This window comes from Corythoichthys intestinalis, chromosome 3 (assembly GCF_030265065.1).
Source record: "Corythoichthys intestinalis isolate RoL2023-P3 chromosome 3, ASM3026506v1, whole genome shotgun sequence".
Classification (NCBI taxonomy): Eukaryota; Metazoa; Chordata; class Actinopteri; order Syngnathiformes; family Syngnathidae; genus Corythoichthys; species Corythoichthys intestinalis.
The window spans coordinates 4426943-4440432 of NC_080397.1; the positions used below are offsets into that span (position 1 = coordinate 4426943).

The following is a 13490-nucleotide window of genomic DNA, read 5'->3' on the forward strand; positions in this document are numbered from 1 at the left end:
ACCCGAGATTTTTGTTTACCGTTACAACCCTAATACTTTATAATAAATGGAGAAAACTACAAACTTATGAATCTATATTTTATTTTCTATCAATTTTGACATCAACCAGTATACTGCTTACAAACTAGGTTAACATGGGATTTTTTTTTAGGGAGACCCAGTTGTAACATGGATGTGAAGTTTCCTATTCATGACAAAAAATACATTTAAAATTAAAAAGCAGAATCAAAGATAGACATGGGTTTAAGTCAGGGGTTGGGAACCTTTTTGACCGAGAGAGCCAAAACACCCAACATATTTTAAAATGTGATTCCATGCGTGCCATATGGTGTGTGCGTTTCCATATGTGTGTGTGTGTATGTATATATACAAATCACAAAAATGCAAGGAGAAATCCCTCGCTTGCAGCTGCAAGGCTCAACCCTCCCCCACCGGTTGTTGCTCAGTGTCAGTGAGTCAGCTGTGCTACAAGATGGCTGGAGGAGGTGAAACTCCTGAACTTTTTCCCCCATCGAAGAAAGCAAAATCGCTAGTATGGGATGGCCGCGGCTTAGAGGAGGAGGGCCAACCGACATGTAAAACATGTTTGCAGCGGATGGCTGCCAAGGAGGCAGGCTAATCTGTAACTTTTCTGGAGCCGAAGTACAGTGGTACCTCTACATACGAATTTAATTCGTTCCAGGACCTTGTTTGTAAGTCGAAATGGTCGTATGTCGAGCAGGATTTTCCCATAGGAATACATTATAATTCCATTAATTCGTTCCAAAGCCTAAAAACATACACTAAATTCTTAATAAATACTGCTGGCACTGTTACAATTGACAATTAAACATAGAAAAACAAATAAGTTATAAATAAATAATTCAGAATAATATAATAATAATAATAAGAATTAATAATTATACCTGTAAATAATGTAACGAATCGGATTCTAATATGGCGGACACTTTTTACTGTCCCTGAACGCACCGCGAAGCTGACGTCTCAGTGAGATAGGTCGGTGCGGTAGAGATAATACTTTCGTTTTCTTGAGAGCAGTCAACTGCTTAAGACAATGGGCGTTTTGTGTTGGATAAGTTCTTAAATAAATGATAAAAACGTGACGAAGCTGGCGATTTCCTTGGCAATGTTACCACAATAATAATTGTAACCTTAACTTATAAATAGTGGCGAACGGTGGTCGGAAGAGGACCATGGAGCTGTATTGTTGAGCCAGTTCAGGGACGCGCACCCCAAGCTCATATTTTTCTATAACTTGCATCTTCATTTCAAAGGTAAGCATCACTTTTTTCCTTGTTTCTCCAACTGTGTCAACTTTTTTTGAAAACTGTGTTGATTTCTCACACAAGAAAATCCACCGTGCGTTCGTTTGCATTGCTGTCATGTCGTCGTATTTCGAGCAACTCGTCGGATGTAGAAACAAATGGCGGCTCAAATTTTACGTCGGATGTCGAAAAGATCGTGTGTCGAAGTGATCGTATGTAGAGGTACCACTGTATTCCCATACCAGCAATTTCGTTTTCTTTGATGGAGGAAAAAGTTCAGGAGTTTCACCCTCTCCAGCCATCGTGTACCACAGCTGACTTACTGACACTGAGCAACAACCGGTGGGGGAGGTTTGAGCCTTACAGCTTCAAGCGAGGGATTTCTCCATGCATTTTTGGGACATCTAAATAGCGAATACCTTAAGGACGGTATAATGGAAAATTTTTGCGGTTTTGAAACCATGACATTTTCATACCACGGTATACCTTGAAACTGTTAGGGTCCGCGAACGCGGAAACAAGGTTGGACCTCACAACAGACAACAAACGACTGAAGGAAGCGTACATGGGTTTATTAAATGCAAAACAAAAAACACGCATTCGCGGCAAAAAGGGGAAATAACAAAACGGGTCCGTGACAGGAGGTCGACGGGGATCAATACACAAACGCGAGGGTAAACCAAGGTGCTAGGCAGAGCCAATAAAACAACTAAAATACACTCACATACCTGCACAAGGTAGAGGCATACAAAACTAAAGTGACTGGCGACTAAAACCCACGGAGGGTGCGAAATTACCAAAGTAGCAAGTTACTCGAAATGCAAGGATGTCAAATGGCGACCAGCAAGAATAAATATCTCGGCGTCCTTCCAGTGGATCGCCTGCGTCTTTATACTGTTGTTGATGAGCTGCAGGTGTGACGTCGGGAACGCCCCCACAGTCGGCTCTGCAACAACACAAAATCTGACCAGGAGCAGAACGTGACAGTACCCCCCCCTCAAAGGGAGCCCCTTGGCGACCCACCTGGCTTCCCCGGACAGCGTGTGTGAAAGTCTCGGATGACAGATGGATCCAGGATCCAGGAGCGGGGGATCCATTGGCGTTCCTCAGGACCGTAACCCTCCCAGTCGACCAGATATTGAACCCCCCTGCCCCTCTTCCTGGAGTCTAAAATGGACCGAACCGTGTAAACCGGGTCACCATCGAGCAGACGCGGAGGTTCCGGAGGAGGTTCCGGAGGGCAAAGCGGGCTGGTGGAGACAGGCTTCAGCAAGGAGACGTAGAAAACTGGATGGATCCTGAGGGATGGAGGCAGCGCGAGTCTTACGGCTACCGGGTTGACGACCTTATCAACCTTATAAGGTCCAATGAAGCGGGGACCCAGCTTCTTCGAGACCCCAGCAATGTTCAAGTCCTTGGTAGAAAGCCAGACCTCCTGGCCTGGTCGATACTCAGGGGCCGGTCTTCGGTGACGATCCGCCAACTGCTGGTTGCGCACTGCCGTCCTCGAAAGCGCTGCACGGGCGTCCCGCCAGACTCTATGAGCTCGTCGTAGGTGGTGCTGTACCGAGGGTATGGAGATGCTCGATTCCTGGGTAGGGAACACAGGGGGCTGGTAGCCGTAAGCGGTCTTGAAGGGCGACATACCTGTGGCTGTGCAGACCAGCGTATTGTGAGCGTACTCCACCCAAGGGATATGGGTGGACCAGGAAGATGGGTGCTGGTGGCAGACGCACCGAAGAGCAGCAGCAAGGTCTTGGTTGGCCCGCTCTGTCTGGCCATTGGTCTGCGGGTGGTACCCAGACGACAAGCTAGCTGTAGCTCCCATGGCTTTGCAGAAGGCTTTCCACACTCTCGACACAAACTGGGGACCCCTGTCAGACACTAGGTCCGTGGGCAGGCCATGGATGCGAAAAACATGATTCACCAGTAGGTTTGCAGTCTCTAGCGACGAAGGCAGCTTGGGCAGAGGAATGAAGTGTGCCATCTTGGAGAATCTATCAACGACGGTCAGCACCACAGTCTTTCCCTTGGACACCGGAAGACCAGACACGAAGTCCAAGGCTATGTGAGACCATGGACGGGGTGGAATTGGAAGTGGGCGCAGGAGGCCAGAGGGAGCATGATGGGACTGCTTGTTGCAGGCACACACCGAGCAGGCAAGAACAAACGCCCGGATGTCCTTGTTCATCCCAGGCCACCAGAACTTCTGGGAAACTAGGAACCGCGTCCGGGAGACCCCTGGGTGGCAGGCGACTTTAGAGGCATGTCCCCACTCTAGTACCTCAGACCTGTGCTCTTGAGAAACAAACAGTTTGTCCCTGGGGCATCCGACCGGTACGGTCCCGTCTTGCAACGAGCGGGCAACCTTCCTCTCCACTTCCCACCGAAGTGCTCCCACCACACGTACAGCAGGCACAATAGGCTCCGGAACAGTCTCGTGGTGGACTGGGCTGAAGATCCTTGATAAAGCATCTGGTTTGGTGTTGCGGGACCCAGGGCGGTAAGTGATGGAAAAGTTGAAACGGGTAAGGAACAGGGCCCAGCGTGCTTGACGGGAATTCAGACGTCGGGCTGCTCTGATATACGACAGGTTTTTGTGGTCCGTGAAGATTTCGAAGGGCACAGACGTCCTCTCCAACCAGTGCCTCCACTCATGTAGTGCCAGAACGATGGCCAGCAGCTCTCTGTTACCGACATCATAGTTACGTTCGGCGGGACTGAGGCGACGTGAAAAGAAGGCACAGGGGTGAACCCTCTGGTCGACTGGGGAACGCTGTGACAGGATCGCCCCCACTCCCGTATCCGAGGCATCCACCTCTACAACAAATGGCAAATCGGTGTTAGGGTGAGTGAGGACAGGAGCACGAGTAAACGAACTTTTAAGTGCTACGAAAGCAGCCTCAGCCTCTGGGGTCCATTTAAATGGAACTTTTATAGATGTAAGCCTCGTCAAAGGTTCCGCCTTCTGACTGTAGTTTCGAATGAAGCGCCTATAGAAGTTAGCAAACCCGAGGAACCTTTGCAAGTGCTTTCTTGATGTCGGAGAAGGCCACTCGACCACAGCCTGTATCTTCGCTGGATCTGCTCTCAACTGGCCCTTCTCCACAACGAACCCCAGAAACTGGACCGACTGGGAATGGAACTTGCATTTCTCTGCTTTGACATATAACCGGTTTTCGAGTAACCGTTGTAAGACCAAACGTACGTGCTGCCTGTGCTCATCAAGGTTTCTGGAAAAAATAAGGATGTCGTCGAGATAAATGAAACAAAACCGCCCGATCATGTCTCTGAGAACATCGTTAATCAAGTTCTGGAAAACCGCTGGCGCGTTAGTGAGCCCGAACGGCATAACTAAATACTCAAAGTGGCTGATAGGAGTGTTAAACGCCGTTTTCCACTCGTCCCCTTCCTTTATCCTCACCAAATGGTAAGCCTCGCGTAAATCAAGAGTGGTAAAAACAGAGGCGGATTGCAACGGAGCGAATGCAGAGTCCAGGAGAGGTAGGGGGTATTTATTCTTGACGGTTATGTCGTTTAGACCCCTGTAATCAACGCATGGGCGAAGTGTTTTATCTTTCTTACTTATAAAAAAGAACCCAGCCCCAACTGGGGATTTGGACGGTCGGATAAGCCCAGCTGCGAGGGACGACGTTATGTAGTCGTTCAGGGCCCCCTGCTCCGGTTTAGACACCTGGTATAGTCTAGAAGTGGGCAATTTGGCGTTCGGAACCAGATCGATGGAACAATCATAGTGGCGATGTGGAGGAAGTGACTTAGCTAGGGTCTTGCTGAAAACTAACTTGAGGTCATGGTATTCGCAGGGCACCAAGGACAAATCGATCGGTTCCGGCTTAGACGACACTGACGCTCCAGGGAAAGATGACGCTGCACGTAAGCAATGGGAGTGGCAGTGAACACTCCAATTAACGATCCTAGGGGCCTCCCAGTCAATGTCTGGGTTGTGCTGCTTTAACCATGTTAACCCGAGAACAACTGGAGCAGACTTGGTTGGCATAACAAAAAATGGTCTACGCTCGGCGTGATTACCAGACACAACCAATGCGAGGGCTTCAGTTTCGTGGGTAACTGTGAAAACAAGGTCTCCATTAAGGTCCCGTACCTCCCGGGGCTCCTTCAATTTAATTAGGGAGCCACCAAGCGAGTCCACGACCGAATAATCCACAAAGCAGTCATCTGCCCCTGAATCAACTAAGACAGTTACCTTTAAGCTGTGACCGTTCCCCGTAATAATCCCAGGCAGTTGCAGTCTGGTGTTCTTGAGCTGTCTTGCGGCTTTAGCGGTGGGGTGCCTCTTGAGGGGGACTTCCCCGCTGCGAGCCCGCTGTTTGAAGTAGGTCCGCCCCTGCAGGCTGCACGAGGGTTTGATGGACAAGAGGCGACGCGATGGCCAGGCTCACCGCAGTAAAGGCACAGCTGCGCCGCCATGCGTCGTTCACGCTCCCTTGTGTTGAGCCGCTTCCCGCCGAGCTGCATGGGCGCCTCTCCTGTTGTAGACTGCCCACCGAGACCAGGCGAGGGAGGAGAAGCCGGATTGAAGACACTCGTGCTCGCCGCTGGATCGGCTCTCTCGATGACGGCCCTCGGATCAGCTCTCTCAATGACGGCCCTCGTCGACCGGTCACGCCATTCCACGCCTCTTTCACGCTCCCGTTCGAGAAGCCGATTGTCCAAACGCACCGCCAGACCTATAAGATCCTCCAAATCAAGTGCTTCGTCACGGGCGGCTAGTTCGTCTTTTACTAATGGGCGTAGCCCCCTCCGAAATATACAGCGTAATGCCGCGTCATCAAAGCCGCTCTCCGCTGCCAAAATGCGGAAGGAGACGGAGTAGTCCGCTACAGACTGTTTGCCCTGAGTCAAGTCGAGCAAGCGACTACCTGCCTCCTTACCCCGAATAGGGTGATCAAAAACTCTCCTCATTTCCTCGAGAAAATCCGGAAATGAGTCGTGTATCACTGGGTATTGATTGCTGATCGCCATCGACCATGCGGCCGCTTTACCGGTGAGGAGGCTCATGACGAACGCAACCCTGGACCTATCGGAGGAATACGTGAGGGGCTGTTGGTCAAAAACTAACGAACACAGATGCAAAAACTGCCCACACAAGCCGGGTTCCCCCCCATAGCGTGGTGGGTGCGGAATGTTAGGCTCACGCAACGGAGAGGAAGCCGGAGCCGGCGGAGAGGCGAGGGGAACGTGGACGGATGCCGTAACCGCCGGTGAGACGGGGCGGTGAGCGCAAACCTGGTCTACACGTGCCTCGAGAAAGCGCAGGTTAACGGTAAGAGCGTTTATCGCTGACCTGATCTCATGGAGAACGCGATCGTGCGGGTCTACAAGCTGCCTCGAGTCTGAGGATGCCGGGGCTTGGGACTCGCTGTCTACGGGGTCCATTCTTGTGGCCGAGATATTCTGTTAGGGTCCGCGAACGCGGAAACAAGGTTGGACCTCACAACAGACAACAAACGACTGAAGGAAGCGTACATGGGTTTATTAAATGCAAAACAAAAAACACGCATTCGCGGCAAAAAGGGGAAATAACAAAACGGGTCCGTGACAGGAGGTCGACGGGGATCAATACACAAACGCGAGGGTAAACCAAGGTGCTAGGCAGAGCCAATAAAACAACTAAAATACACTCACATACCTGCACAAGGTAGAGGCATACAAAACTAAAGTGACTGGCGACTAAAACCCACGGAGGGTGCGAAATTACCAAAGTAGCAAGTTACTCGAAATGCAAGGATGTCAAATGGCGACCAGCAAGAATAAATATCTCGGCGTCCTTCCAGTGGATCGCCTGCGTCTTTATACTGTTGTTGATGAGCTGCAGGTGTGACGTCGGGAACGCCCCCACAGTCGGCTCTGCAACAACACAAAATCTGACCAGGAGCAGAACGTGACAGAAACCGTTAACAGGCACATATACTGTATGTATAATGTATATTCTATGTTCTGTTGCCAGTTTGTCCGAGTCCGTTTTGTGAGCAATGTTTCTTTCGTGAACGTTTTTGAATGCATCACACAGGGTTAGCAGTCGCAGAGTTGCAATTGAAATAAATCTTGAGAAAAAGACTTAGGATGTTACAATCATTGCGCACTCAACACTTGGAAAATATCAAATAGAAACATGGTGTGGCGCCCCGTGTTGTTCTGTGAAGCGCAAATCACAACTGGAGATGACAAGTGGGACGTGTTGCGTAAATATGACCGAGGCTGGGTCTTGTGGGTGTTGTGGGTCTTGCTCTCCTGGAAAAAAACCCCAAAACAATCTTACTGGTTGCGCATGTTACGACTCCAATTTTAGTCGATAATGCCCCCATTTGGAGCCTTGGAATAGGATTATTGGCACAGGATTCATGCTTTTGCACCATTTTGCTGCTCTTTTCATTAAATCCACCTAAAAAAAAAATATTCATCTTCCATGTCGCTTCTCCTCACGAGGGTCACGGAGGTGCTGGAGCCTAAACCAGCTAACTACGGGTAGTAGGCAGAGTACCGGTATACCCTGAAGTAGTTGCCAGCCAATCTCAGGGCACAATGAGACAAATAACCATTCACGCACACACTCATACCTATGGACAATTTAGAGTGTTCAATCAGCCTACCACTAGGAGTGGGAACCTCTTGGTACCTCACGATGCGATACGATTTGCGATACAAAGCTCATGATAACGATGATTTGACGATATGGCGATACAACGATTATTACATTGGTCAGGAAATCATTCTAGGATATTCTACAAACAACTAATATACAGAAAAACAAGCTTCTGCTGTGAATTGGAATGAGTTTATCACTAGCAGACGCCCAATCCATATGAAGTGGGAGTGAACATTCGTTCATTGGCTGCCATCCCTCCCACTTCAAACGGATGGAACGTCTATGGCCGGTAGTAGAAGCCAATGCCAGGCAATGAGGTAATTTTGGGCCATTTAAGGTCATTTACCTGTTGATTTTCAGTTACTTCCTGTTGATTTTGAGGTATTACATGGGTCACTTCCTGTTTATCATGAGTTACAGAACAGGAAATGACCTGGGAATCACCCAAATGAATGGGCAGTGACTCAAACTCAACAGGAAATGACCTGCAAATGCCCTAAAATGAACAGCAAGTGACCTGTAAATACCCAGAAAATCTGACAGAATGATTGTGAATGCTCTGGTTTCGAATGAAGAAACATTCCCAGTCTAAATGGATTGGGCGTCGAGCACCGTCAATGCAGCCTAAGAGTTAACTGAGACACTATTATGGTGGAAGATTTTGGTAGCAACTTGGTTCATTTTTTTAAAGACATTGACACTGTAGGAGCCTAAATAATGGTTTAGTTAACCCTTTAACACCTAAGCCTATTTTGACCGAATTTGCATGCATTTGATGTTGCCTTTATATTTCAAAGAAAAAATTGTTTACAATGGCCAAGTTGGGTCCCTTTTTTCAGGACACCTTGAACTTCATGTCCAAACTGTTGTTTTCTTCACTGGCCAATTTTAATCCACATTTTGGACCCAAAAAGACAAAAAAAATCCCAAAATCTTTTTTCAAAATTTGTAATGTTGACGTCCCACTGACAACCAAACATGCTCGACCAATCGTTTTGAAGCTTGATCATATTTATTCAACTTGTTAGGATAAACATTCAATTGAAAAAAATAAGATTGAATAGTTTTGTTTGACAATTCAACACAAACAGCAGGTATGGTCATAGGCGTTTTTAGCCTTTACACATACTATGGTCAAAACAGGTTATATACAGTGCAAAATAGTGAGAAAAAAAATTATATATATCATCTAACACAAAAAGGGTTTGGAGGATATCTCTGTGAAGTTAGGTGTTGTACCCATCACCTTATCAAAAGTATATACCTACATGCAATCAAGCTTCTCGAACACACATCTACATAAAAATTGAAACAATTCTAGTAAAGAAAAAATATATATGCTTGAACACTGGTCACGGAGCTGCGTCACACACGTCACACTACTCTTTCACCGTTTGCGCGCTGTCGTCACTTCTATTCGCCGAGACGCCGACTCATGCAAAGAAAAAGACGACAAATACGGCTCATCTTCCTCCTTGAGTTAATGAAATAATGCATTAGCTTGCGCTAAATGTAGTTTTATATTCATTCTGCACGTTTCAAAGTCGCTCGCTCAAACCAATCGGCCGTTGCTTGCGTCGCATGCCTCCCATGATTGTGCGCCTCGTTCGGAAATTTATTAAAAATGATCACATTCGGTTCGTCCTTCTTGACATCAGAACGGCTCTCAGGATATGTAGTCTTTTGTGCTGCTTTCGGTTTTGAAAAAGGACAAGAAATTATGGAAATATGGAGATAGAGACATGGTCCATGCAGCGTTTGAATGCATATTTATGAGTGCAATAAAACTATAAAACTCAAATGACATTATTTCCCGTTTTTCTTGGTCGAGTGACTTCAAATAAAAACTGATGTGGACATCAACTTCTGCACTTTCAAATGAGACCAACCAGCGGCACGTGGGTGACGTGATTACAGCGTGACGAAGCTTCAAAGACGATATGCGTAATCGCGTCGCTGCCGACACGTTCGGTGTTAAAGGGTTAATTATTCTTGTTAATTGTGAATAAATTATTTTGATTCTATGGAACTAGTTTGTGACGTCACGTTTGACGATGTATGTTGAAGTAGCTGTGTGTGCGATATTTGCGTTAAGGCATAAGCCAGAGAGTGCCACACAGTTTTTCGACCTCTCTATCTACTCTCTCCATCGATCTCTTTATGTTTTTGGATTTAACGAGCGGATTATTTTTCGTTTCCTCATTTTTTAATTTGTTCTTTTGTTCGCGTTTGGATTACGTTTTGTGGGATTAAACAAACAAACTCGAGTCTTTTATGGCCGCTGTCCAGCAGGCTGGTGAGGAAAACAAGGAAGAGAGAGTTGAGCTGGGATTTTTACATTTTGGAACCTACAGACACCTTTTTAAAACATCATCTCAATCTTGGCAGGAGGATATCGATAACCCTTTGGGATAGAAATTATCACCATTTCATCAGACCCCCACTGACAACACATGTTTTTGGGAGACCAGAGGAAACCCGCGCAGGCACAGGGAGAACATGCAAACTCCACACAGCAAGGCCAGAGCCTGGGATTGAACCCTTGATCTCAGAATTGTGAGGTGGATATAGTGACCACTTGGCCACCGTGGCATCAAGACAAATACAGGATGAAGATATTCATCTTGTTAAAGCAAATTGTCCGTTTTTTTGTGATTTTTGGGGTCAATAACTGGCACATTCACCTGGGTCAGTGGTTTTGATTAGGGGTGTGACAAAACATCCAAATGGTGATATATCGTGATACATTGTATCCCAAAAGGTTATCGATATGCTCCTGCCAAGAGTCGAGATATCGTTTCAAAAAGGTGTCAATGTCTAAAAAATAAAAATAAAAATGAACCAACAAGTTGCTACCAAAATCTTCCACCATAACAGTGTTTCAGTTCACTCTAAGGCTGCTTTGACGGTGCTCGACGCCCAAACCATTTAGACTGGGAATGTTTGTTCATTCAAAACCAGAGCATTCACAGTCATTCTGTCCGATTTTTAGGGCATTTACAGGTCACTTGCTGTTCATTTTAGGGCATTTACAGGTCATTTCCCGTTGAGTTTGAATCACTGCCTATTCATTTGGGTGATTCCCAGGTCACTTCCTGTTCTGTGACTCAAAATAAACAGAAAGACCCATAAAATACCCCCAAATCCACAGGAAGTAACTGAAATGAAAATCAACAGTCAAATGACCTTGACTGGCCCAAAATTACCTCATTGCCTGGCATTGGCTGCCACTACCGGCCTTAGACGTTCAATCTGTTTGAAGTGGGAGGGATGGTAGCGCCACCCTCCCAATTCAAATGGATTGGACATCTATAAGTGATAAACTCATTCCAGATCACAGCAGAAGCTTGGTTTTCTGTTTATTTGTTGTTCGTAGAATATCCTAGAATGATTTCCTGACCAATGTATCAATAATCGTTGTATCGTCAGATCATCGTTATCGTGAGCTTTCAATCGCAAATTGTATCGTATCGTGAGGTACCAAGAGGTTCCCACTCCTAGTTTTAATAGTGGGGCCAGTGAACTTCAAGAGCCATAGGCGAGCAAATTAAATTTCACCTGGACAATCCCATTCCGAAGACATTTATATCTCTGTCTAATCTTCTCAAATCTGTCTGAAATCTGTTGTATTTATGTCTGCTTTGAATATATTAAAACAGCTTTAAAATTAATCCGCTCTCCAAAATTCCTTTCCTGGGTCCAAGAAGGAGATAGAGGTGTGACTATGATGATGATGTCATGAGCTCAAATTTGACCTGTGCGATAATCCCAATCCTGCATGTATATAATCCTTGTGCATGGAAACATGACCCAGATGTGCACTGGTGCTAATGTTCCCTCTCTTCTGTGTGTGTGCGTAGGCGCGTGTGTCTACGAGGGATCTGTCCATGCGGTAGGCTCATCCTCTTCTTTCTTCTTTTCACTCATCCTGTGCATTGAGACGGGAATATCTGAGTTTTTAAAACACAAACCCTGACAGTTTATTTTCCCATGAATTATTCATGAGTTGGCGTCATCTTAATGTGTGATAAGAAGTAGAAAACTGTGCAGGATAAACTCATTGGAAAAGTGTCATTTATAATAGATTCAATATACACTGTACACATGTGATCACTGCAGTCACACTTCCTGTTCTGCTGTTTGAGCTGCTCTAATTGGTTAGGAAAAAAAGTAACCCATCATACAAAGTCATTTTAAAAGTATAACGGCATTAGTACAGCTGTAATTACATACTGACGTAAATTGACTTGATATAAGTTCTTGTTAAGGTAGAGTTGGATTTTGACATACGTAGCATTAATAGTATTGATTTTAAATGTGTCAGAGCAAGAGTTCTATTGATTTTTGAAAAGATGTCTGATTCTAACATCCTGGGTAGCTGATGGTCAAAAGTTGGGACTGTGTTGCTTGTTAGGAATGTGCAGTTCCTGAATTGCCATCGATATTGATTAAGAATGGTTGTTGCGTGACAGATCTAGAATGCTATTGATTTTAAACAAGATGTTTTGGTAACTGGCTATCAAATGCCATATGAGCATTTTTTTTTCTTTAAAATCAGATCCCAACGTGAGATCGGTACTTGTTTGCTGTCAGCCCTGAAGCAGTTGAACCTTCGGGGAAGGGTCCTGCATGATATAGCAAGAATAAAATTGATACTTTATAAACATTAAAGTCTAAATGCTTTAGGTAACTAGCCGAGTCCTTTTTTTTCTTTAAGATTGTCTTTCCTTGTTGTGCTATTTAAGGGTGAAAGTGACTAGTTTCCTGCCGGAACTCCCTGACATAAAGGTCGCCATGGAGGCAGAAAGTCTTTTAAGCTACTGCATTACACCTACTGTTACAAGGCATACATGAGAAACTGATTTTCATTCAGAATTTCATGCAAAACAACAGTTAACAAACTGGTATCCCCAACCTCCATCTCCTACATGTTATTTTCTCTCATTTCCTCACATCTACATGCAAATAAAATTTTAACTACATTAGAACAATTGTTGTCAGTAACGCGTTACTAATTAACGCGTTACTGTAATCTGACCCGCGCTGGCGCAGCTTCAACGGCTCGGGCCGGCGAAATTCCGACAACCCGGCCAAAAGGCCAAACTCTGCACGTTCACCTTAGTCTTAACCCCTTGTACTGACTCGATTTTGAAAGCTGGAAAAAGGCTTAGAAACACAAGTTGACAATTTATTTAGATTGACAGCGATCAAACGGCAAGGCAAAACAGCAACAGATCCAGGCGAGGAGGCAGACTGGTTCCAGGTTCCCCATATCACAAGTCAACAAAAGATTCCCAAGAAAAATTACAACGATTGGTTAAACACTCAGTCTTTTTGAAGGCTCTTGCGGGGCGGGCCGTGGGCAGGTTCGTGTGTCACTGTTGCTGGGTCATGGTTAATGAGGCAACTGAGGTGGGAGGTTCGGCACACCTCAGCGTCTGAGAGGCGCTGAGCTATAAAACTTAGAGTTGTTTTTGTTATCGGGTGTTGTGGTAGTACAGGACGTCCCGCCATTTGTTTTGGACTGTCCTGAAGAGCTGATTGCGGGATTTGGTGTTGCATACATGGGCTTGTAGATGTCCTGCCTATCACCTAGT

The 13490-nt window shown here is 45.9% G+C and overlaps 1 protein-coding gene across 2 annotated transcripts in view; it reads left to right on the top strand.

Moving 5' to 3' along the window:
* Positions 1-13490, top strand: part of fras1 (Fraser extracellular matrix complex subunit 1) — a 451829-nt gene that overhangs the window by 5537 nt on the left and 432802 nt on the right. For both annotated transcript variants that reach the window (XM_057831795.1, XM_057831797.1), the window contains exon 2: positions 11754-11785. In XM_057831795.1, the coding sequence (XP_057687778.1) occupies positions 11754-11785 (32 nt within the window). The remainder of the gene's footprint in view (positions 1-11753; positions 11786-13490) is intronic.